The 20,814-nt window shown below is 64.1% G+C and overlaps 4 protein-coding genes across 4 annotated transcripts; 3 read left to right on the plus strand and 1 right to left on the minus strand.

The window, feature by feature from the left end:
* Positions 1-2: 2 nt before the first annotated feature.
* CHLRE_16g682750v5 (uncharacterized protein) lies at positions 3-7,984 on the plus strand. Its single transcript, XM_043071473.1, has 8 exons — positions 3-294; positions 406-997; positions 1,128-1,934; positions 3,244-4,539; positions 4,873-4,973; positions 5,199-5,682; positions 5,835-5,902; positions 6,053-7,984. Exons 1-8 carry the CDS (start codon positions 247-249, stop codon positions 7,310-7,312), a joined length of 4,656 nt encoding a protein of 1,551 aa, XP_042915980.1. The 5' UTR covers positions 3-246; the 3' UTR covers positions 7,313-7,984.
* Position 7,985: 1 nt separating this feature from the next.
* CHLRE_16g682700v5 (uncharacterized protein) lies at positions 7,986-10,074 on the minus strand. The gene is made up of 4 exons (XM_001691856.2): positions 9,883-10,074; positions 9,350-9,640; positions 8,910-9,043; positions 7,986-8,705 (listed from the first exon to the last, which is right to left on the minus strand). Exons 2-4 carry the CDS (start codon positions 9,374-9,376, stop codon positions 8,621-8,623), a joined length of 246 nt encoding a protein of 81 aa, XP_001691908.1. The 5' UTR covers positions 9,377-9,640; positions 9,883-10,074; the 3' UTR covers positions 7,986-8,620.
* Positions 10,075-10,203: 129 nt separating this feature from the next.
* Positions 10,204-12,604, plus strand: CHLRE_16g682650v5 (uncharacterized protein). The gene is made up of 3 exons (XM_043071471.1): positions 10,204-10,576; positions 10,800-11,126; positions 11,549-12,604. Exons 1-3 carry the CDS (start codon positions 10,477-10,479, stop codon positions 11,674-11,676), a joined length of 555 nt encoding a protein of 184 aa, XP_042915981.1. The 5' UTR covers positions 10,204-10,476; the 3' UTR covers positions 11,677-12,604.
* A 78-nt stretch (positions 12,605-12,682) lies between these two features.
* On the plus strand, positions 12,683-20,674 carry CHLRE_16g682600v5 (uncharacterized protein). Its single transcript, XM_043071470.1, has 18 exons — positions 12,683-13,118; positions 13,380-13,516; positions 13,661-13,677; positions 13,887-13,973; positions 14,168-14,219; positions 14,348-14,426; positions 14,687-14,754; positions 14,960-15,044; positions 15,280-15,480; positions 15,653-15,747; positions 15,959-16,037; positions 16,226-16,357; positions 16,546-16,824; positions 17,067-17,219; positions 17,392-17,557; positions 18,100-18,707; positions 19,204-19,329; positions 19,614-20,674. The coding sequence occupies exons 1-18, from the start codon at positions 12,837-12,839 to the stop codon at positions 19,893-19,895; spliced, it is 2,928 nt and encodes a 975-aa protein (XP_042915982.1). The 5' UTR covers positions 12,683-12,836; the 3' UTR covers positions 19,896-20,674.
* The last annotated feature ends 140 nt before the right edge of the window (positions 20,675-20,814 follow it).

Raw genomic sequence — 20,814 nt, forward strand, 5'->3', positions numbered from 1 at the left:
AAGATAGTTTAGCAATCCAAATCTCCAGGAATTTTACTGTGGACCCACCAAGCAGGTTTCCGTCTGAGACTGCTCGGAAGACCTTTCCTGGTCCATCTTAAGCCTAGTACTTGGGCTATGCATATGATGGTATAGAGCGGGTCGCATGGCTCATCGCTAGGCGTAGCGAAAGCCTAGTTCAGCGGTGCAGCGCAGCGCACCTGCGCCCCGACACCTTGTCGCCTCTTAGCAGAACACTTAGACGCGATGGGATACCTCAAGGTTCTCAAGGACAAGAAGAAGGAGGAGAAGCAGGTGCGCGATGCTCAGATGCGCGGGCTCGGTGGTGAACGAGTCACGCGCGATCGGGACCGGGGCCGCCCAGCCTGATCTGAGCATTATGGATATGTCTCCATCGCTTTACAGGAGGATACGCCTTCGGAGACCCCGTCTGGCGCGCTGACCGCGCATCCCAGCATCGGGCCTGAGGACTTCCTCCCGCCTGAGCCTGTGCCGCGCACCACGCGCTCGCGGGCTAAGGCAACAACCCCAGGATCAGCAGCAGGAGAAGCAGGCTCTCCAAGGGCTAGGTCAGCGAAGGGCAGGGCGAAGCTCGAGAAGGAGCCCGACTCGGAATCCGCCTCAGAGGAGCCGCTCCCCGCGCCCCCGCCGAAGGCCGCTAAGCCAGCGGCCAAGGCAGCCGTTAAGCAGACGCCTGTTTCCCCGCCCACGTCACCAGTGAAGGTGGCGAAGCCAAAGGCCGCGGTGGTCAAGGGGGCGAAGGCGCCAGCAGCGAAGGGTGCAGAGCAGACGGAGCCAGGGGCTGAGGAGGAGCCGGCGGCAGCACCACCAGCCAAGAAGGCCGCGAAGGCCGCCAAACCCGCCAAGACGGATGCCGCTGCTCCCGCAGCTGCCACGCCTGTGGCTTCGCCTAAGAAAGCTAAACCCCCAGTCGCCAAGGCCGCCAAGCGGTCGAACCCGGTGGTGGAGGAGGCTGAGGAGGCAGCGGAAGCGTCAGGTGCGCAAATGTCCTGATTCACGCTGCCCAAGTCGTGCGAAGACATGGGCTTTTGCTTGTCTGAGTGCCGCCACTTGCACGCGAGTCTGTTTGACGTTGCGTGTGCTGGACTTTGTGGCGATACTTGCAGACGTCCCGCCTGCGAAGAAAGCTGCCACAGCCAAAGCAAAGGCGGCGCCCAAGCCCAAGGCGGCAGCAGCTACGGCAGGAGGAGCAGCGACAGGAGCAGCGGCTGGAAAGCCTCAGGGTGCAGCCGCTACGGCCGCCAAGCCGCGGGACGCCGCTAAGGCTGCCGCAGCAGCCTCGGCGCCCGCCGCTTCCGTGGCCACGGGTGCAGGCACTTCTCAGCAGCTGGGGGCCGCGGCCCAGCCGGCGGTGCCCCTGGCGTCACAGTCTTCGGTGCTGTCGGAGGCAGACCTTCCCCGGGACCCACGCAAGCGCAACCGCCCTGAGCCTGCGGAGGGTTCGGCGGAGCAAGCGTCAGCATCGGCCGCAGGCAAGGATGCTGCGGCCGCTGCCACAGCTGCCAAGCCGGCAGCGTCGCAGGACGCGCAACCAGCTTCCAGCGGGGTCAAGGTGGCGGCGACAGGCGCCGTAAAGCCGGCGCCGAAGGACGGGGCCAAGGGCGCCGCAGCAGCGACAGTGGCACCCGCGGCAACCACGGCGGCGGCTGGCGCCTCTGGCAGCGTAGACGCGGGACGGCCTACTCCGTCGCACGGAGGGCGCGCGCCGCCGCCGCCCACCACATCATCCTCATCTCAGCCAAGGGCATCAGCGCAGTCGGGCCTCCAGACGGCGGCGGCGGCCTCGGGGCAAGCTGCATCAGGACGCGACGACAGCAGCCGGTCGGCATACGTGATGGCGGGGCTGAAGGAGAGCACGTCGGCGCCGGCGGCAGGGGACACGGGCGCAGCGCCTGGCAAAGCGCAGGATGCAGGTAAATGCGCATACCGGCAGGCCCGGCTGTCCTTGCTTATCACTAGGGTTGGGAAGAGGGACAAGGGGCGAAGGGTGCGGCGCAGGCATTCGCCGAAGCATGCCGCGGGCGCCCGCAGCTGCGCAGGCGGCATGGGACGGCAGTCCTCAGCGCAGGCGATACTTGTCGCCTCGGCCCCTGGCTTGGCAGCGCACTACCGGCGCAGCAGCGGCATCACACAGCCGGGCGGTCGGGGCGGGGGGCTCTGTACTCAGCAGGGTCGCACGCGTCCACACATGCGATGGGTGACAGCAGGGGGCTGGTGTGGGTGGGGTTGAACCGGGCAAAGGCGAATGTTTTACACACCAGCAGCAAGACGCAGCCCCGGCGGCACCAGCGGCATCCGCTTAGTCCAGCTAAGCGATGCGCGCACGCCGCTGAGCACGCGAGTCAGACTAGCTGAGCGGTGGCAGCAGCCGAGTCGGATGGATGTGAATGGGTCAGGCGGCACCACTCAAGCACCTCAGCAGCTGCAAATTGGGATACTGTGCGACGGATGCTGGCCTTTGGCGGCCAGGCAATGTGGCTTGCCTGGGGCTCGCAGCAGGGATTGGACGGCGACACGGTTGCAGGCGAAATGTCTTTGGCCGGCGAGTAACCTGGGATTTGGGCAACGGCGCTTTTGCGGGCAGGTGCCGGACGCAGCGTCATTGCAGCCGCCGTTGCGGCTTCGAGGTGGCAAGCATGCATGCCCGCCCGGAGCCGCGTGACCCAGCAGGTTACTCACACGGAGCTTTGATGGCGTCTGCCGCCGCTGTGGCTGGCCCTTAGCCACTCCGTCGCCTCAGCCCACATGCATGCCCAGCTGCTGCAGCCGCCGCTCATGCGGCTGCAGCAGCTTCTAGTAGCCCGCATGACTGCATACCACCACACCGGCGCCGCGCCGCCAATCCGGCGATGCTGCATCAGCATGCTGTTAAATAGTTGTGAGGCCCTCCGGCTCGGCATCATGGGCAGCGCCTGCCATGCCCATCGCTGCTGCAGTAGGGTCGTCCCTTTCACACCGGCTAGCGCAGCGTTACCTCACCTTGTGTCACGCATGCCCTTGAGGCTCCAGAGCTAACATGCGCAGGACCAGCTGCTGCCGGCGGCTTACTGCCGCTGCAGCAGTTGACGCTACAGCTTCCCCATTGTAACACTCCAGCTGCTGTCACCAGCGCCCCTGACTAAGCCATCGCAGCACGGCGCGCACGCTCACACACGGATGCCAGATGCCCGGCGCGGCGCAACCAACGTGCCTTCCTCGGCGGCCTGGCCCTTGGAAATGCAGGCGGTCGGACTGGCAGCGGGCGGGGCGCCGGCAGCGATGCCGCAGCCACGGCTGCGGCGGCGCCGGCGGCTGAGCCGGCAACGACAAACGCTGCGTCTGGGCAGAAAGTGGACGACAAGGGGCGGGGCGATGGTAAGGTGACGGCGGCGGCAGCGGCTGCCGCAGCGGCAGGAAGCAGCCGCGGCAAGTCGCCGGACCGGAGCGGCAGGGAGGAGGGCGGCCGTGACCGGGCGCGGGAGGGCGCGAAGGAGAGCAGCCGCAGCGACAAGGACAAGGATCGAGAGAAGGAGAAAGAAAAGGAGCGGCAGCGGGAGAAGGAACGGGATCGCGAGCGGGAGCGGGAGCGAGAGAAGGAGCGTGAGCGGGAGCGGGAAAAGCAGAAGGAGCGGGAAAAGGAGAAGCAGCGGGAGAACGAGCGGGAAGAGAAGGAGGCAGCGGCGAAGCGCGAGGACGGCGATCGCAGCCGGGGAGGCCGGGGAGGCAGCGGCCGGGATCGGAGCCGCAGTCGCTCCCGTGAGGCAAAGCGGTCGCGCGCCGACGATGACAAGAAGGCACCCGTTGCCGCTGACACGGACGCGGGTGCAGGGGCTGCTGCGGGGTTGGTACAGCAGGCAGGGCAGGCGGCGGCTGACGATGGCGTCAAGCGCGAGCCCACCGCTGGTGATTCCGGCGGCGGCGACGCAGCTGCCAGCGATGCCAGGCCTCAGGATTCCGCTGCGGCGCCAGCAGCCAACGGCGCGGCGGGGGCGCAGCCGGAGGCGGAGGCGCCGCAGCTGTCGCCCTCGCCGCGGCGCACCTATTCCACCTCGGACTCGGAGCCGACGCGCTCGCGGTCACGCGGCTACAGCAGCGACGAGGACGGCGGCGCAGACGACGCCGCCACGGGTACGGGCGACGGCGGCGGCGAGTACGGCCACGAGCATGACGACGTGCCGCTAGAGGACTACGACTACGGTGACCTCATGGATGCGGAGATAATTGATGAGCACCTGGACGAGTCCCTGCGTGCACACGAGGACGATGCAGCCGCTGCGGCTGGCGCTGCGGGTGCAGATGCTGACGGCGGCAATAAGGACGGCGGCGCGGAGGGCCCCGCGTCGAAAGACGGCAAGGGCGCGTCGGCCGCGGGCGGCGCTGGTGGCTCTGGTGCTGGCGGGCGTGTGCAGTATGAAGACATGGGGGCGCCGGGTGCCGACATGCCGCGTGACAAGCAGGTGGAGCACGTGACGACGGGGCTGGTGGGGCAGGTCGGCGAGCCCACGCTGGCCAAGCTGCGCAAGATGCTGCTGGAGATGCGTAAGTGTGTGATTGGGGAAAGGGGCTAGCCGTTCATGTGGAGATCCGAGTGGTTGCGGATGGTGGCCGCACATGACCACCGGGGACGAGGCTGGGGGGCAAAGCTGGTGTGTGGCGCAGAGGTAGCTGTGCGCGTGCGGTGCGGGAGGGGCGCAAGGGGCCGGCTGAGAGGTGCCGCTGAAGGGGCTGAACGCAGGCCGAACGAATTGGCATGGGCAAGTGCCGTAACATTGATTCTGTATGGTGAGCGGCGTGACATGGCACCGTGTCACGGGGGCCAGTTTGTGCCAGCATAGCTGAGCGCGCACGCCCGTCTGCCGTTCCTCTCTGCAGGCCACCTGGACTTGTCGACGGTGCGGCCGTGGGCGCTCCGCTCGCTGCTTGCTATCAAGGACGACGGGGCGCGGTGGCGTGCGTCACAGGCTCTCTTGTCGGTGAGTCAGGTCTGCGGCTGTTCTTTTTGGAACTGCGTCCTCCGCCAGCGCCCTGCCGCGCGCACTCCAGGTTCTGGCACACGTGCTTACACCTGGCAGCTCTGCGAATGGAATCCACACATCGTTCGATTGCCTGGACTGCCGTGTGGCTGCAAGGACCCATGCCTCTTTTCAGCGCCTTTGACGAGCTACACCCGCATGCTCCTGTCCCATGTCCGTCTGCAGGTGGAGTGGACGACCGCCAAGAACCCGGGCGGCGTGCTGCACTCGCGCCTGCACCGGGCGGTGGAGATAGAGCGCGTGCGGGCGCTCAGGGAGCTCAAAGCCGCCAAGGCCCAGGCGAAGCGCGCGCGCAGTGCCAGCCCCGGCGGCCCTGCGGCCAAGCGCGCCGACGGCAAGTCCGACCGCGCCGCCTCCGCGGACGGCCGACGCGGCCGCAGCCGCAGTCGTGAACGCAAGGAGCGGGACCGGGAGCGCGGCAAGGGGCGCGAGTCGGAGGACCGTAAGGACCGCGACAGGGCGCGCGAGCGCGACCGGGAGCGGGACCGGGAGCGGGAGCGGGACCGCATGGCCACTGCGCGCCTCATGCGTGAGCCGGATCTCAAGAGCCGGCGCTGGGATGAGGTGGTGCGCTCCACTACGCGGGGCGTGATCGCCAAGCTGCCGCGGCCATTCATTGAAGACGCGCGGCGAGTGCTGTACAACACAGGTGAGGGCTCAAGACGGTGGCTACCAATGCAACCTATGGCCCTGGCCTGGAAGTACAGTTGTTGAAGTGTAGCTCGTGCTTGCAGCTTGCGTGCCAGGCAGCTTTTAACGCCGCTGTGCACTTTCCCCACTCCCTGCTCTCGCCACCACCAGACGGCCTGGAAGCCTCCCAGATTGACGCCAGCGCATGGGACCCGCTGCTCATGCTGCCCAACTGCGAGGTGAGAGCATGCCTGTTCGGTGGCTGTGGGTGCCACGATCCTGGCCAGCAGATCAAACCCTTCCCAACGCGCGCTTCCCATGCTTGGTGCGATCCGACATCTCTCCTTGCTGTGTCTGACGTCCCACACACACCCGTCGCCTCACCGCAGCAACGTCTGAACGCCCTCAAGGCACTGGAAACGGTGCGCTGGAAGGAGCGCTTCAACGTCAGCGCCACCGTCAAGGGCACCATCCTGCGCGTTGCGGAGCAGGTGCAGCGAGACATGGCGCTGCGCCGCCCGCCGGGGCCGCCCAGCGGGCCCCTGCCGCTGCCGCCGGGTATGCCGCCAGGGCCGCCCGGCCGGCCAGGCATGGGCGGGCCCGGCGGCCTGCCGCCACCGCCCGGCATGCTGCCCGGGCCGCCGCCCATGGGCGGGCCCGGCGGCATGCCGCCGCACACCAACGCACGCTACGCCGGCCGCATGGGGCCGCTGCCCAGCGCGCCGCCGCCGGGGCCACCGGGCCGCATGGGCATGATGCCGCCAGGTCCGCCTGGCATGATGCCGCCTGGGCGCGGCTTCCCGCCGCCGCCGGACCCGCGCATGGGGCCCATGGTGTCGGCGCGCATGCGCGACCCCCGCGAGCGGGACCCCCGCGATCGGGACCGGGACCGGGAGCGGGACCGGCTGCTCGGCGGCCGCTCCAGTCGTGGCAGGAGCCGCGAGCGGGAGCGCGAGCGTGAGAGGGAGCGTGAGAGGGAGCGGGAGCGGGACCGGCGTGTTGGTGGCTCCTCTCGCAAGAGCCGTAGCCCTGCCAAAAAGCGCAGCAGCCAAAGCAAGAGCCGGAGCCGCACGCGCAGCCGCAGCCGGTCGCCTGTGAAGCGGATTAGTGTCTCGCGGTCGCGTAGCCGTTCGCGCGGCAGCAGCCCCAGCCGTAGCCGCAGCAGGAGCCGCAGTGCCAGCCGGAGTGCCGGCGGCGGCGACGGTAGCGGCAGTGACGAGGCGCGCCGCGGTGTCAAGCGGTCTCGCAGCAACAGCCCGGACAAGGGCGACGACGGCGGCAACAAGCGGGCTGGCGGCGGCGGTGGCGGTGGCGGCGGTGGCGGCTCTCTGTCGTCAGAGTTCCGGAGCCGAATGGAGAAGTACCTCAAGGGCCTGCCCAAATTGGACCTGTCGGGCATCAACATGAAGGTGTTCGACTGCCTCAGCCGCCTGCCCGATGACGGTCTGCGCATGGACTGCCTGCGCCGCCTCAGCGGCGCACAGTGGGGCGCCGTCAGTGGCACGGTGGAGACGGAGAAGCGCCTTGTGTCGCTGCTAGAGCGCGGCTGCAGCGATCTGGCGCGGGGCGGCGGCGGTGGTGGCGGAGGAGGCCGCAAGAGCGGGGGTGGTGGGGGTGGCAAGCGTGGGCGGTTCGGCGGCCGGCGCTAGGTGTGCTCAGCGGGCCGAAGCAGCGTGCGTTGGGAGTTGTGGGGACTGGTACCAGCTGTATCGAGAGTGAGATGGGCCCGGAAGCGTTTGCGTGTTTGTTTTGTTGTGGGTCGGACCAAACGACATTGTTGGGCCTGTTCGGCCTGTGGATAATTACGTCTGACTTGGTGTACGCGCCTCCGGTTCTACCTTTGGTTGGCTTGGGGCGTTAGGGACATACCGCAAGCCAGCTTCCGCGCTGTCGTCGATTACGGATACATTGCAAGGAATCGTAGAATTGGCAGCGTGTCTATCGGCAGGGCGCATGCACAAGCGTGGACTTATGATTAGGTGTCGTGTGTCCACACTGGAAGATACTGTACTGGCACGAGAGAGGCATTGCTGGGCACGCCAGAAAGCAGATCGGGTATTCGGTGCGGCCGGACCTGTCAGTGAGTTGGAGTAAGAGCTGTGTTTTGCGTGGCAGGATGTGTAGGTGTGTGCTGTGTATGGCCTGTCTCCGCAGTCATATGTTTGTGCCTGAGTGGGCTGTCAACTCCCTGCATGTTGTTTCAGCAAGCCCGGTGACGATGCCGCACACGAATGCAACACAGTCCAGGACAGCGCACACGAGGCCACGGATCTGGCCGTTGCCATCCCAGCAAGCAGGCACAGGTGCAATGGGACAGGGTAAGGAGCAGGGTTGCGTAGCCGGAAGCCCGCATAATGTGCAGCGTATTCCCAGTTCCAGAGAACCCAGACCCCAGCATACAAATAAGTTCCCAGTGCCAGGGCCTTGCAGAAGCGTTGGGGCCCCGGCGTCCACCGTTCTACAACGGCACTAAAGCGCGCTCTGGCACTTGCCTCCAGACTTAGCGTATGCGGGACTCCTGGGATTTCTTAGCGCGTGTGCACGGTTATCACAAGGACCCTGAGGGACGGATATCACGTGTCCGGAGCTGTCCGGAACTCGAGGAGCGCATCGTCCAGCAGCATATGGCACGTCACACTCCTGACCGCACGGCCGCATCCGGAAGACAACATCCCGCAAACGGGTTTATGCGATTGTCTTGTACTCGCTGTCCGTCCATTGCCCTTCATCACCAGGCACCTTCATGGGCGTGATTGCTGTTTGCCTGCTGCCTCCATGTGCATGCCCCGCATACACGCCACATTTTGAATTGGCCACAGCTTCAAACTCTTGAGGTACACATATGCGCACACGCCACACCCTAGGACTGCAACATTAATGGCGTCGTTCTGGCCTGTGCCTTGCTGCTAAAATTCGCAGTCGTAGCGCTCCTGATGTTGATGCTGTTCATGGTGCATTTAGCCGCCCGTCCCTGTGCTGACAGTGGCGACTCGTGTGGGTGTTGGCGATGGCGCGGAACTTCCCGCGACATTTAGGTACATCCTGCAGCGCCAAGCGGGGGCCATGGGCTGTAAGGAGCAGCCTCAAGCGTGTTCATTATCGTTTTCTGGCATGGTCGGGCCGCACATATGACACGAATGCGCGTTAGCAGCTGACAGCATTCGGAGAAATGAAAGCTAGTGTGAATGCAAATGCTCATTGGCTCAGGCCAGGTTCTGGCCCTGAACGCGTGCGCGCCAAACCCACCTATGCACGAAGTAGAGCCAGGTTAAGGACAGGAAGAGAATCAGGCCCAGGCCTACTAGAATGCTGTCCTTATGGCCCATGCGCTTGGAGCCCTCGGCCGATTTGCTGGGGCCGTGGCGGATGGGGATGACCACCTACAGGCGAGACACGGAGAGAGGCGCACCGGCTACCGATGCTAATGAGATTGCAGAGACAGCACGCGCCAGAAAAGCCGCTTGCCGGAGGCGGCTTTGGCGACGTGCAATAGGCCGAGTTATTCCTCCAGTTGCAGAGCGGTTCCCATGTACCGTATGTCGGCAGACGCCCGTCCTTGCCCGGTGCACGTTTCACCATGGGCCGGCGTACGCCACCGCTTAAGGCTCCAGCGCTGCTACCCAACGCATGCCCTGCCACGGCCTGAAACCTCATAACAATTCATAGCGGATAGCGACTGCACCCACCTGGTCTCCATCATCGCTTGACTTCATCGCGGCCGCGCCCGCAGGCCGCGACCGTGCTCCGCCTGGCACCGGCAGTGTGACTAGCTTCTATATGTGCCGCTACGCGGACCGCCTGTGCCGAACACCGCCCGTAGCTGGATCCAGGGACTTCAGGCACTGGGGCACTTCGTGCGGGCTCTGTAGCAAATTCAGTTAGCGAATGCTGTCAGCTCGCCACAGGCTTGCCGGCGATGGAGAGGGTGGCAGCACAGTCCTGCCGCGTGGCGGAAGGCAACGAGGCACGCTGCAAGCCTGGGGCGCGAACCACAAGGGAGGGACCGGTCTATGGGCATGCGTTACAGCAGTACAGTGCGAATTGCGGCTCTGAGCGCCGTCGGGCCGCGGGTACGCAGGGGTATTAAGCAGACGTGTCCGAGTGCCTGTGCCAAGCAGTGCGAAGCAGAAAACCCAGAGCCCAGCATTGGGCCCTGCTGCCCTAGCTTGCCCTCCAGCTCACACACACGTATCAGTGCATCAAGCGCGACCGAGCTCACCGTGCAAGGTGCAGCACTCAGAGCGCGCAACAGTCTTGCCTTGATCGATTTTCGATGCCCGATGGCCTAATTGTGTACGTCTATTGTTCGGGTAAGTATTAGAATACACCGGTAGGACAGCCAAAGCCCAGCCAGGACAGCCAAAGTCCACAGCTCAACTGGAGTATTCAAGTCGCTGCCGTTTGTAATGTGAAGTGATTTAATAAGTTGCGTAAAAAGGCATTGGGAAAGAGCTCACAAGTACACACCGAGCCGATGAGGGCAGGATTCACAAGACATTTGCAAGCTCGAGGAGTTGGGCCAGTCAACATTGCTAGCGCTGCTGTGATTTGTCAAGCCTATCATCAACGAAATTTCCAAACCAAAGACCTGGACGCTGGCAAGTTTGGTCACGCACCGGTGTTGCCGGAGAAAGCCTTGTTTTGCAACGTATTTTGACGCCAGTAACTGGCAGTCTGCTGTAACTGTAAGTGGGCTTGCGAAAGGGCTGAACTGCAGTGCAGCGAGTTCAGCGTGGAGCTTGCCTCGGCAGCCACCTGGCTACGTAGTTGTTGGAGCAAGATGTCTGCATCCAAACATAAGGCCTACAGCAATATGTCGCTGCGGGGAAGTCAAGCCCAGTGGCTTCGTGGACTCGCCATCGTGCTCGTGTCGCTAGCTCTTGCCGGCGCGCCTGCGCCTGCCAGCGCAGCAAGTGAGTACCTGGCCCCTCGGGATATGGAGGAGCTGCGTAAGCAGAGCAAAGGCTGTAATAGTTGTGTAATTCTGGGTGTTGACTCGGACCGGCGGTCGGCGGTGGTCCCGGGCCACCGCGGGCCACGCACCGTGCGGCTGGGTGCCACCCCCATGACCTTGTAGTCCAGGACGACCTGCCAGCCACCGAGATTGAATTTCTTCATGACGGTTTGCACCTGCAGGTCGAAGCTTGCTGAGTGCTCGGGCTTTGCTCCAAAGCAATGGGTCTGCAGTCACAGACGTCACGGCGCCAGTTGCCAACACCACGGCCACGGCTAACGCCACGCTACCCGCCAACGGGACAGCAAACGGGACCATGAACGGGACGACAAATAGCACGACGCTACCTCCATACCCAGCCCCAGCTCCTTCGCCACCACGCCCGGAGACAGCCAAGGAGAAACTGGAGGAGAAGTGGAAGAATATTGGAGCAGGGAAGAGCTCTGCTGAGAAGGGCATTGCCATCACAATCGGCGTAATCATGCTGGTCGGCATGCTCACCTGCCTAGGTAAGGCGCTTCTGGATGCTATCACGTGTGATGGCAGGTTTGGGGACGGAGGGGAAGGGCGGGCATGGGCATATTGATAGGGGTTGGTGACGAAAATGCATGATGTGGGTCAAACGGCGGGACCTTACACTTGGGTCATGACGGGCGCATGGCAGGACTACAGCCATGACAGCAGCAGGCGACACGTGCACTTGGGCATGGAGTGTGTTGGCGTGAGGCGCCGGGGTAACGGTGCGGTGACTGGTGCCTGTACCCCCAGCGTGTCCGCGTGCACGTGTTCGTCTTGGTCTGCATCGTGCCCGGCGGCGATAATCAGCTGTGGCCCTTTCTACACAGTATGGTTCTGCAAATCCAATGCCCTCACATTCATAGCGCACTCACGCGGCCTGGATCGCCTGCTGCGCTCCCGCTCCACCCCGCAGTGTGCTGCGTCTTCCGCCGTGGCGGCCAGTGGCGCGTCCCGGGGCTGCAGTGGTTCCGGAACAAGTTCATGAAGCCCAAGGACAAGTACTCGCGCTACATGGACAGCACGCAAGACGACGGCTTTTAAGCTCCGAGCTTGAATGGGGGCGAGGGGCGATGTGGGGTGAACTGATGCACCGAAATTCGTTATGTGGCGCACCAAACGGCGCGGTGCTTCGGGAGATCGAGCAAGCTTCGGGGTGCTTGGGGACTGAGAAAAGGACTCACGTAGTGTTCTGCGGCTGGTGTGTTTGTTCGTGTATGAGAGCGCGAATACTGAACCGGGATTGACGGGCAGATCGGGTCACGCACATGAACCCAGGTACCATCGCATGGTCGGTGTGGCGCTGCGCGAATAAAGGATGGCGGTATTGCAGCCCATCAATGGGGTATGAAGCAGACCCGCCGCCGCTGTCCCGGGAGCACCAGCAGCTGCAGGGGGTCGGGTGATGATGTGGGCCGCGGTGTATTGAGATGGCATCCTGTATGTTTATCTGGGCGTTCATTGCGCTAAGCCAATCGAGTCGTCACAGGTTTAACTTTGGGGCGTGAGAGCCGCCTAGTGCACATGCTTGAGTGCTGTGCCGCAGTAGGGTGGTGACTGGTGGTGCCGGGGATGTGCTTTGTTGGTGAGGAGCAGCACTCATGCATGTGCTAGGGCGACGGTTCTACACGTGATTCCCAAACGATGATGCGTGTGCTTGAGAGTATACTTGCAGTAACAGATTGCAGGCTGCGGGGATGCGAGGTCAGGTGCACCGGTCACCGGTCCAAACGACTCCACAGTTACTGCTTATAAAGAGTAGTCAACTATTATTTGCTGCACATAAACATTTGAAATGTAGAACCAGCAGCGTGCAACATTTAAAGGTCTAGCAGGGTTTACCTTGCGAGCGTGAGTGTGCAAAGATGTCAGCTCCACTTGGATTGAGCGACGTTACAACCAAGCAGTGGCATGTTTGCCACCGGCGAGGTTTTGGTCTCCTCCGTGGCAATCATCGGACGAACATGTCTTCGCATCGCCTGGGCGCCAGCGTGCGGCAAAAGGCCAGCACTATAAAATCTACAAATGACATTATACTACCCATGACAAGCTCAGAGCCAGGCATGTCAGCCCAGGATGCCAACGCAGCCGCTTCTTCTTCCGGCCCGCCGTTCAGCCCGCCACGGGCACCCTGGGCGCGGCTTGCTCTATCGGGCGGCGCCGCTGCTGCTTTGATCCTTGCAGTGGCTGCAGCGGCTGGCAGGATGCGGGCCGCATCGCTTGAAGCCTGGGCGGCGCCCGGTACAGCTACTTGCCCCACCACGGCAAAAGGCTGGGCTGCTGCCGGCCAATTCACACATCAGGCGCACGGCGCCAGCAGGCCGTTCGCTTCGCGCCCGCGCACGGGAGCCAGCTCAGTGGCGGCTGCAGCAGCTACAGCTACAGCCACCACACCGACTCCTGCGGCAGCTGTTGCAGTGAGCGCAGCGCACCAGCGGCGGTCGCTGCAATACAAGCTGGCGTACGTAAACTATAAGTTGTTGCAGGTGCGTGCGTAAGGCGGGGTATGCCATCGTTGCATTCGTGTGCATGGCTGCATGTGCGTGTCGGCATGCTTGCGTTCACGAGCATCTGAGAGAGCGGCATACAGCATCCCTATCTGCACCCACCCCGCGCTATAGGATCCCCCGTGAATCAGGCGTGGGTGGATTGGTGGGTACCTTACGCGGTAGTGTGCCTGGGTCACGCCAAGGTTGACGACGGCACTTCCCACACATGCTACTCCAATCTCCGCCGCCGCCTCGCAGACGCTGACGCTGCCCATCTGGGGCAAGCTGCTGACGCTGCTGGTGGTGGTACTGCCGGTGCTCCTCACCGCGGCGTCCATTCTGGCCGTCGTGAGCGGGGAGCATTTCCGCGACGCGCTACTGCGGTGCTACCATATGTGAGGAAACTGCTGACGTCGGCAGGGCTGGGCTGTTCCCGTCTTTATGACACTGCTTGTAAGCGTGCTAAAGATGAGCGTTCATTTCGCTCAAGCAGCTAAAGCGTGTGCCTCACATGCTGTTGTCGCGTTGTTGTCATACAGAGTCTGCGGCGTGCCAGGTGCGGCGACCGGTGGCGAGCGAGGGCCGAAGCCGCTACGACGAGGGACGAAGCTGTTGGGTCCTTGATGTCCTTTGCGGCCGCAACGCCTTGCGGGTGACACGGCCCCGCCTTGCTTCGCAGCCTGCATCCGGCTCGTTACCGCGCAGGCCCGCAACTAACCAACACCGCCAATTGCACACGCTGTACGCACCCGTGTACACGCACAGGCACCAATGTGGTGGCTGAGGAGGACCCGCAGACCGCCCTGGTGTTGTACATGGTGTGCCTTCTGGGGCCCCTGTTCTTCGCCGCGGGTGAGTTGCTAGGGCGCTAGGAGGCAGGTGGATTCTGGTGTTCTATAGAAGGCGCTGGCTGGTCCAGTCCTCCACCACTGTGGAAACACGCAAGGAGATTGGATTGATACTCTGCGCTGCCTTGGGTGAGATTGACCTCCGTGCAGTCAACAGTGCCTCACGAGTTGTCCTGCGCTCCCCGTTACCGATTGCAGTCATTGGAGTGGTTGGCGAGGACATAAAGCGGACGGTGTCGGCGGCGCGCTTGTAAGCCTTGGAGGGGCACGTGGCGAGAAACGGGGTCACAGTTCACTGTAAATTCCACTTGGCTGGGGCAAGCCGCGTGGGCGAGCCTTGCATTGATGTGCACCTGCCACCTCGTTCATTCGCTGCAGCGGCAACCACCCTGTGCCCGAGAGCAACCACACAGTCATCCTGGGACACAATGGCAAACTGGTGGAGCTTCTGCGGCAGGTGTGTGTGTGTGTGTGTGTGTGTGTGTGTGTGTGTGTGTGTGTGTGTGTGTGTGTGTGTGTGTGTGTGTGTGTGTGTGTGTGTGTGTGTGTGTGTGTGTGTGTGTGTGTGCTTGTGTGCAGGAAGGGTTACAATTTTGCTTCCTTTCAGGGCAGCATAGCACTCTACTCATGTGAGGAACGTTATGCAAGACGACTGCCACCCGCCTTAGGTGCATGCACGTCGGCTACTTCACCTGAGCCTTCACACGCGCTCCACAGATTACCCTGTCCCGGCGCCAACGCGGCGCGTTCCCCGGCCAGCTGGTGGTGCTGTGCGACACGCCCCGGTGGGTGCAGGCGCAGGCGCTGGCGCAGATGCATGCGCGCGTGGGCTGCAGGCGCAGGCGCAGGCGCAGGCGCAGGCGCAGGTGCTGATGGTGTGTAAGGCCATCGTGGGAATGCGGATGGCGCCACGGGCCCTCACCTGCTGTCATCATCTCGCCCGACACACCTGACCTGCACCTGCACACTCCCATGCATGTTTGCATGCAGGTGGGACCTGGATGCCGAGATACTGGAGGCGCTGGGGCCGGCGCTGGCGGGGCAGGTGGTGACGCGGCAGGGCAAGCCGTTCAAGGTGCGCGGGGCGGCGAGCGCTGGGCCTACCTGCGTTATCGCGCGTGGGGCATTTGTAAGCCTATGAAACTGCCCTCCGGACATCCGGTAGCTTTTATCGTCTTACAGCATTCATTCAAGATGCCGAATCAGCAAGCGCACGCAGGTTTCCTCACATTTGAGAGCAGGTTCCTGAGTGGAACTACTTGTGCAAGAGTCCTGCGCCAGCTGGGTCTGCTCGCGCCCGTTTACCGCAGGTGGCCGACCTCGTGAAGGTGGCGGCGGGGCGCGCGTCCACCGTGGTAGTGCTGGCGCCGGAGGCAGGCTCGGGAGGCGGAGGCGCAGGTGGTGGCAGTGGCGCAGGTGGCGGAGGCAGTGCCGGCGGTCGGTCGGCGTCGCACCCTGACAAGGAGCGCTACGTGGATGGCCATGAGGCCCTTTCGCCCGAGGCCCTGCAGGTGCGGGCGGTGCGTGCTGCCTGCATAGTGCATAGCTTTGAAGGTGTAGCACTGGTGACAGCCGGGATGCCACACGCACGCATTGGATGCAGCCTTGGGGGCCTGTTGCCTGGTGTTGCTTAGTTCCGATTTGCAACCCTTGCGAGCCGGAACCTCGTGCGTGCCCCGCCAGGCGCTGACGCTATCCTCGCTGGCCATCCTGCGCGCCGATGCCGCCGCGGAGGGAGGGCTGGACAGCACCAAGCCGCAGCTGGTGCTGGCGCAGCGGTGAGGGGGCTGGGCGGCGGGACAGACTACGGTGTCCTCCCACGGTGTCCTCCTGAGTTGCTTCCGCAATGGCTGCACCGTACCACACGTGGACTGACGATGGCACAATGGTCCTACTGTACCCTTTGACCTTGCCTTTGACATGCACACTGGCCGTGTGCTTTTGGAGTCCTGATTGTGTGTTGGGTGTCTGTGACTGTGCTCCACACAGGACCGAAACGCTGGACCTGGTGCTGGCGGCGCGGGCCGCACAGGGCCGCAAGCCGGGCACAGCCGGGGACACTGTATATGTGGGTGCAGGGCACTGCGTATGTGATTAACAACGAAACGAAAGCGCCGGAGTCACTTACCTGCGTATGTGTGTGTGTACCTCGCGCCAGTGCCGGCCACCTGGTCTGGACCCAGCCGTGCCCGCAGTCCTCACTGGATTCCACCTTTAGGGGATGCCGAGACTTTACCCATGCTACCCCACACACAGATCACCTACAGCGCCAACACACACGTGTTGGCCCGTTGCGCCATGGACCCAGGCTACGGCGAGGTGGCGTCCGCGCTGCTGCGCCACTCGGCCGGCGGCAAGGCGCCCAAGACCGCCAAGTTCTACGTGCATGTGAGTCTGGAGCCGGGCTTCCAATAATAGAGGCAGGCAGGCAGCTCATATGGAGTTGCAGGGATCTGTAGTCCCCAGGCGTGTTCATGGGCAACCACCAAGTAACTGTGCCCGTGCTTAAACCAACACACACGCACAGCACGTGCAATGAGTCAAACCCTTCCCCCCATTGTGCTTTCTTATCACAGCATGTGCCTGGCTTGGCGGGCCTCACGTACGGCGAGGCACGGCAGCTCTTCCCGCGCGCGCTGCTGTGCGGCCTCCTGAGTCCTGCCTCCAGCGGCGTCGCCGGCCCCGCCGCCGCCCCCGACACGTCGCTCAACCCACCCGAGGTGACGCTGATTGACCCCGAGGATGACCTGATCTTCTTGGCTACGTCGCGGCGAGACCTGCTGCCGGATGCGGCGGCGCTGGGCGAGGCGCGGAGGCAGGTGGAGGAGCGGGAGCGTCTGGGACTGCCGCTCAAGGTGCGGGTGGTGCGGGGTGGAGCCGTGGGGGGTGACGGTGCAGGTGCACACGGCAGCAGGAGTGGATGCCCAGGAAGTGCGGCAGGGCTGTGTCAATGCGTGTCTTTTCGTTGGAGTTTGCAGGCAGCAGTGCACTTACGGCGGCACGCAGTTGAGCTTACCACGACTGGCATACATGCGCACAGCACACACATGTGAGGATGCCATCCAGCCGCACTCCATGCGACACACGCATCGCACAGGGCGCGCCCAAGCCGCGCCCGCTCACGGCTGCGGAGCGGGCCGCCGCGCGCGAGGCCGTGCCGCCGGTGCGCGTGGTGGTGCTGGCGTTCAGCGGCGAGCAGCTGACAACACTGGTGGATGCGCTGGGCACTGTGTGTCCTCAAGGCTCGCAGGTAGCTAGCTGGGGTGCGTGTGCCGGATGGCACATTTGATAATTTGGGTGTGTGGGTACCATTTGACACTCTCCAGAAGCGGCACCATCCAAATGTAAATAAACACTTACTGTATGTTTCCCAAGGACCGCCGCGCGTGCACTCCACGTACGGCATCGGCCCTCCCACGCAGGTGCTGCTGCTGGGCGGTGACCGAGCGGACGCGGCGCAGTGGGAGCGGCGCTGCTCGGCCGTGGCGGGGTCGCGGCTGCGAGTCAAGTCCATGGCTGCCAGCCCGCGCTCGGCGGCGGCGCTGGCAGAAGCTGACGCGGCCAACGCGGACGCCATCATTATTGCGGGTACGTGCGTCCGCTCACATATGAGATGGGGGCATGGGCTCAATGGGCCCACGACAGCTGCTTGCGATTGAAGGCGGGGATGGTTTCCATGCATTGCGTCGTGTTACAATTTGTGAGGGCGGCTCCGCCGCCGGAGAGGGTACCTGCAAGCAGAGAACTGCGGTCTTCGTGCGGGGTTGGGAGGGCGAGCCCGAACCGCCGTGTAGCCACGCAAAGATAGAGCGTAGCCAGGGACGACGGCGTCAGTACTGACAGAACGAAACTCGCAAAGTAGCGAGCGCGACACAGCGCTCCGCTACTTAACTAGGCCCACCGCCCATGCCGCGCATGGGCCCCAAACAACAAACACACACACGCCACGCCCCTTCGGGGCCCACAACTGTGCACACTCCGAGCGCAGGAAACCTTGGTTTCCGACAACTCGCTGCGCTCGAGCGGAAACCATCAGTTCAAAGGGTTGGGTGCCGTGGCCATAATGCATGGTGTCTGCATCTCGAGCGAGGGACTGTCAGCACGCGCGCCCCACTCAATGCACCATGCAGGCCTGGAGGAGGCGGACGCGCACGCCGCCGACGCGCAGGCGCTGGTGACGCTGCTGCAGCTCAAGACCCTGCTGGCAGACAGCCCCCTGCCTTACGTGCTGCCACAGCCCCCGCCGCAGCCGCCGCAGCAGGCGAAGCAGCCGGCGGCTCCCGCTGCTGACGAGGCGCCAGCTGCTGGCGCGTCAGCACCTTGCGGTACCGGCGACGTAGACATCGGCAACCAGGGCGGCACAGCCCTGACAGCCGCAGCGCCTGTGTCCAGCAGCCCCTCGGAGTCCCCGGCTGCGCCGCCGCCGCCGCTGCCACCTCCGCCACCGCCGCCGCCTAAGCCTCTGACACTCGTGTGCCACATACGAGACCCCGGCACCCGCTATGTCGTTCAGACGCTGGCGGGAGATGGCAGCGGCCGGCCCTCCCTGCTCTCTGGCGCCACGTCCTCCGCACACAGCGATGCTGGCGGTGGCACTGACATCTTCAGTCTATTCACTGGAGGGGGCGGCGGCGGTGGCAGCAGCGGAGGAGGCGGCGGCGGCACGGGGCTGTGGGAGCGGGGCCTGCACGTGGAGGCGGTGCATCCCGAACACCTGCTCACCGACGTTCTGACCGAGGTGAGGCAGGCAGGCAGGCAGGCAGGCAGGCAGGCAGGCAGGCAGGCAGGCAGGCAGGCAGGCAGGCAGGCAGGCAGGCAGGCAGGCAGGCAGGCAGGCAGGCAGGCAGGCAGGCAGGCAGGCAGGCAGGCAGGCAGGCAGGCAGGCAGGCAGGCAGGCAGGCAGGCAGGCAGGTCGGCAGGCAGGCAGGCAGGCAGGCAGGCAGGCAGGCAGGCAGGCAGGCAGGCAGGCAGGCAGGCAGGCAGGCAGGCAGGCAGGCAGGCAGGCAGGCTGGCTGGCTGGCTGGCTGGCTGGCTGGCTGGCTGGCTGGCTGGCTGGCTGGCTGGCTGGCTGGCTGGGTGGGTGTGTGGGTGGGCGCAGAAAGCGCATGCATGGATACAGGTAGTTCAGGGGTGCGCTGCGCGTCTCTCCTTTGCCTCCCTTGAGCCCCGCCGTTGCTGTGCCCGCTTGCCGAAGCTGTCCTTGTGCGCCCCTCTCCTTCCCACTCCATCTCAAGGTGGCGGGTGACCCCCGGCTCGAGGGTGTGTACCGGGAGCTAGCCTCGGCCGCCGGCAATGACCTGTTCCTGCGGGCACCCGCACAGCTGGGGCTGCCAGTGGGCAGCCCGCTCAGCCTGCAACAGGTGGGGGAGCGGCAGGCGGGTTTGCAACAGGTGGGGGAGCGGCAGGTGGGGGTGCAGCAGATTGCAATAGCATTATGTCCGTGCGTGTGCGTGGCTGGTCCAAGTGCGCGGTGATCCCTGATCCCTGCATGCTTTGCTTTGGCCTACTGCGGGTCACGGAATCCCGGCATACTGTGTATTCCACAGGAACGTCGAGCGCTCTGTCTCCCATGCCAGTTGCAACGCCTTTCCAGTTCCTTCACAGGATGCTCCCAATTGCGGCCCGATTATTGACCTATCTACAGGTCTGTGACAAGGTGCGCGAGCGCGGGTCCACATACCTGGGCATCCTGCGTGGCGAACAGCTGGCGACTCGCGGCAGTGGCGGCGGCAGTGGCAGTAGCAGCCGCAGCGTTGGCAGTGGTAATGGCAGTAGCAGTGTCGGCGGCACGGCGCAGGCAGGCAGCAGGCGGGAGGGTGTGGGGGCGGAGCAGCGGCGGCTGAGCCTAGGGCTGCCGCATGAGGGGCCCGGCGCGGTGGTGACGCTGCAGCCCGGAGATAGGCTGGTGGTGCTGGCGGTGCGGTAGCAGTAGCAGCAGCAGAAGCAGTAGCAGGGGACTGCGGGGCATGACGAGGGGAAGTAAGACCGCACTGCGCACGACAACGATGGGGCGCATCTGTCCCAGCATTTTCTTTGCATCAGAACGTTGATTTGGGGGTTGGCTTGAGATGAGGTGTGCCAACCCGGGAACCCGGGAATTACCAAACGGGGTTCACTTGGGGGCGTGCCCATACACGCCGTTCCGTCCAAAGACCGAACCTTGGGGCATGTGCAGGTTTGGGCGGGGCAGGTGCAGGTGTGGGCAGGTGCAGGTTTGGGCGGGGCAGGTGCAGAAATTACAGCGTCCTGAGCGGTCGCCTGTGCTATGCGCAAGCTCAACACATTGTTCGCGTGTGGGGACGCCGCGTTAGCGAGCGCGAGAGCCACGGATGGCCCTAATACACCATGGGGGCATGTCGCACCCGTGGAGGGCACTGAAAGGAGGCACGGACTAGGTCACGGAGGTCACAGCAATGCCAGGGAGCGAGCACACGCGCAAGCGTTGCTGAGTTGTACGGTACCCTTTTCCATCAGGCCGCATAGGCCGCACGCAGCAGTGAGGACTGAGGAGTGTTGTTGCTAGAGGATTCCTGCTGTGCGGTTTATTGCTTGCTGTGCTTGTGCTTGGAAGCGGGACGTGGCTGGACACAGTACGGCGGGCCGTGCCTGCTGTACGAACCGACCCCGGCTATGTCCGGGAGATGAGGCAGACGCTTGCGGCCTCAGACTCGATACGTGGCTCATCAGCCGACTTTTCCCATATCTTGTCCATCAGGAGGGCAAAGGCGCACACGGGCATGGGCCCTCCACAGTGACGGGCAGCAGTACCATATATACGACAGCCAAGCAGCAGGCCCGACGGGACTCGGCATTCCCACGTTGGCGCGGGATGTTTAAGGACGGTC

Source organism: Chlamydomonas reinhardtii, chromosome 16, assembly GCF_000002595.2.
Source record: "Chlamydomonas reinhardtii strain CC-503 cw92 mt+ chromosome 16, whole genome shotgun sequence".
Taxonomy (NCBI): domain Eukaryota; kingdom Viridiplantae; phylum Chlorophyta; class Chlorophyceae; order Chlamydomonadales; family Chlamydomonadaceae; genus Chlamydomonas; species Chlamydomonas reinhardtii.

Bases quoted from the DNA above. Each gene is read 5' to 3' on its own strand.
- CHLRE_16g682750v5 (XM_043071473.1), top strand. From the start codon at position 247: ATGGGATACCTCAAGGTTCTCAAGGACAAGAAGAAGGAGGAGAAGCAG. The intron at 4,540-4,872 runs GTAAGTGTGTGA...TCCTCTCTGCAG, and splicing joins CAAGATGCTGCTGGAGATGC to GCCACCTGGACTTGTCGACG. The intron at 5,683-5,834 runs GTGAGGGCTCAA...CGCCACCACCAG, and splicing joins GCGAGTGCTGTACAACACAG to ACGGCCTGGAAGCCTCCCAG.
- CHLRE_16g682650v5 (XM_043071471.1), top strand. From the start codon at position 10,477: ATGTCGCTGCGGGGAAGTCAAGCCCAGTGGCTTCGTGGACTCGCCATC. The intron at 10,577-10,799 runs GTGAGTACCTGG...TTGCACCTGCAG, and splicing joins TGCGCCTGCCAGCGCAGCAA to GTCGAAGCTTGCTGAGTGCT. The intron at 11,127-11,548 runs GTAAGGCGCTTC...TCCACCCCGCAG, and splicing joins CGGCATGCTCACCTGCCTAG to TGTGCTGCGTCTTCCGCCGT.
- CHLRE_16g682700v5 (XM_001691856.2), bottom strand. From the start codon at position 9,376: ATGAAGTCAAGCGATGATGGAGACCAG. The intron at 9,044-9,349 runs GTGGGTGCAGTC...TCTCGCCTGTAG, and splicing joins CAAGCGATGATGGAGACCAG to GTGGTCATCCCCATCCGCCA. The intron at 8,706-8,909 runs GTGGGTTTGGCG...TTGGCGCTGCAG, and splicing joins TGGCTCTACTTCGTGCATAG to GATGTACCTAAATGTCGCGG.
- CHLRE_16g682600v5 (XM_043071470.1), top strand. From the start codon at position 12,837: ATGCGGGCCGCATCGCTTGAAGCCTGGGCGGCGCCCGGTACAGCTACT. The intron at 14,220-14,347 runs GTAAGCCTTGGA...CATTCGCTGCAG, and splicing joins ACGGTGTCGGCGGCGCGCTT to CGGCAACCACCCTGTGCCCG. The intron at 14,755-14,959 runs GTGGGTGCAGGC...GTTTGCATGCAG, and splicing joins GTGCTGTGCGACACGCCCCG to GTGGGACCTGGATGCCGAGA.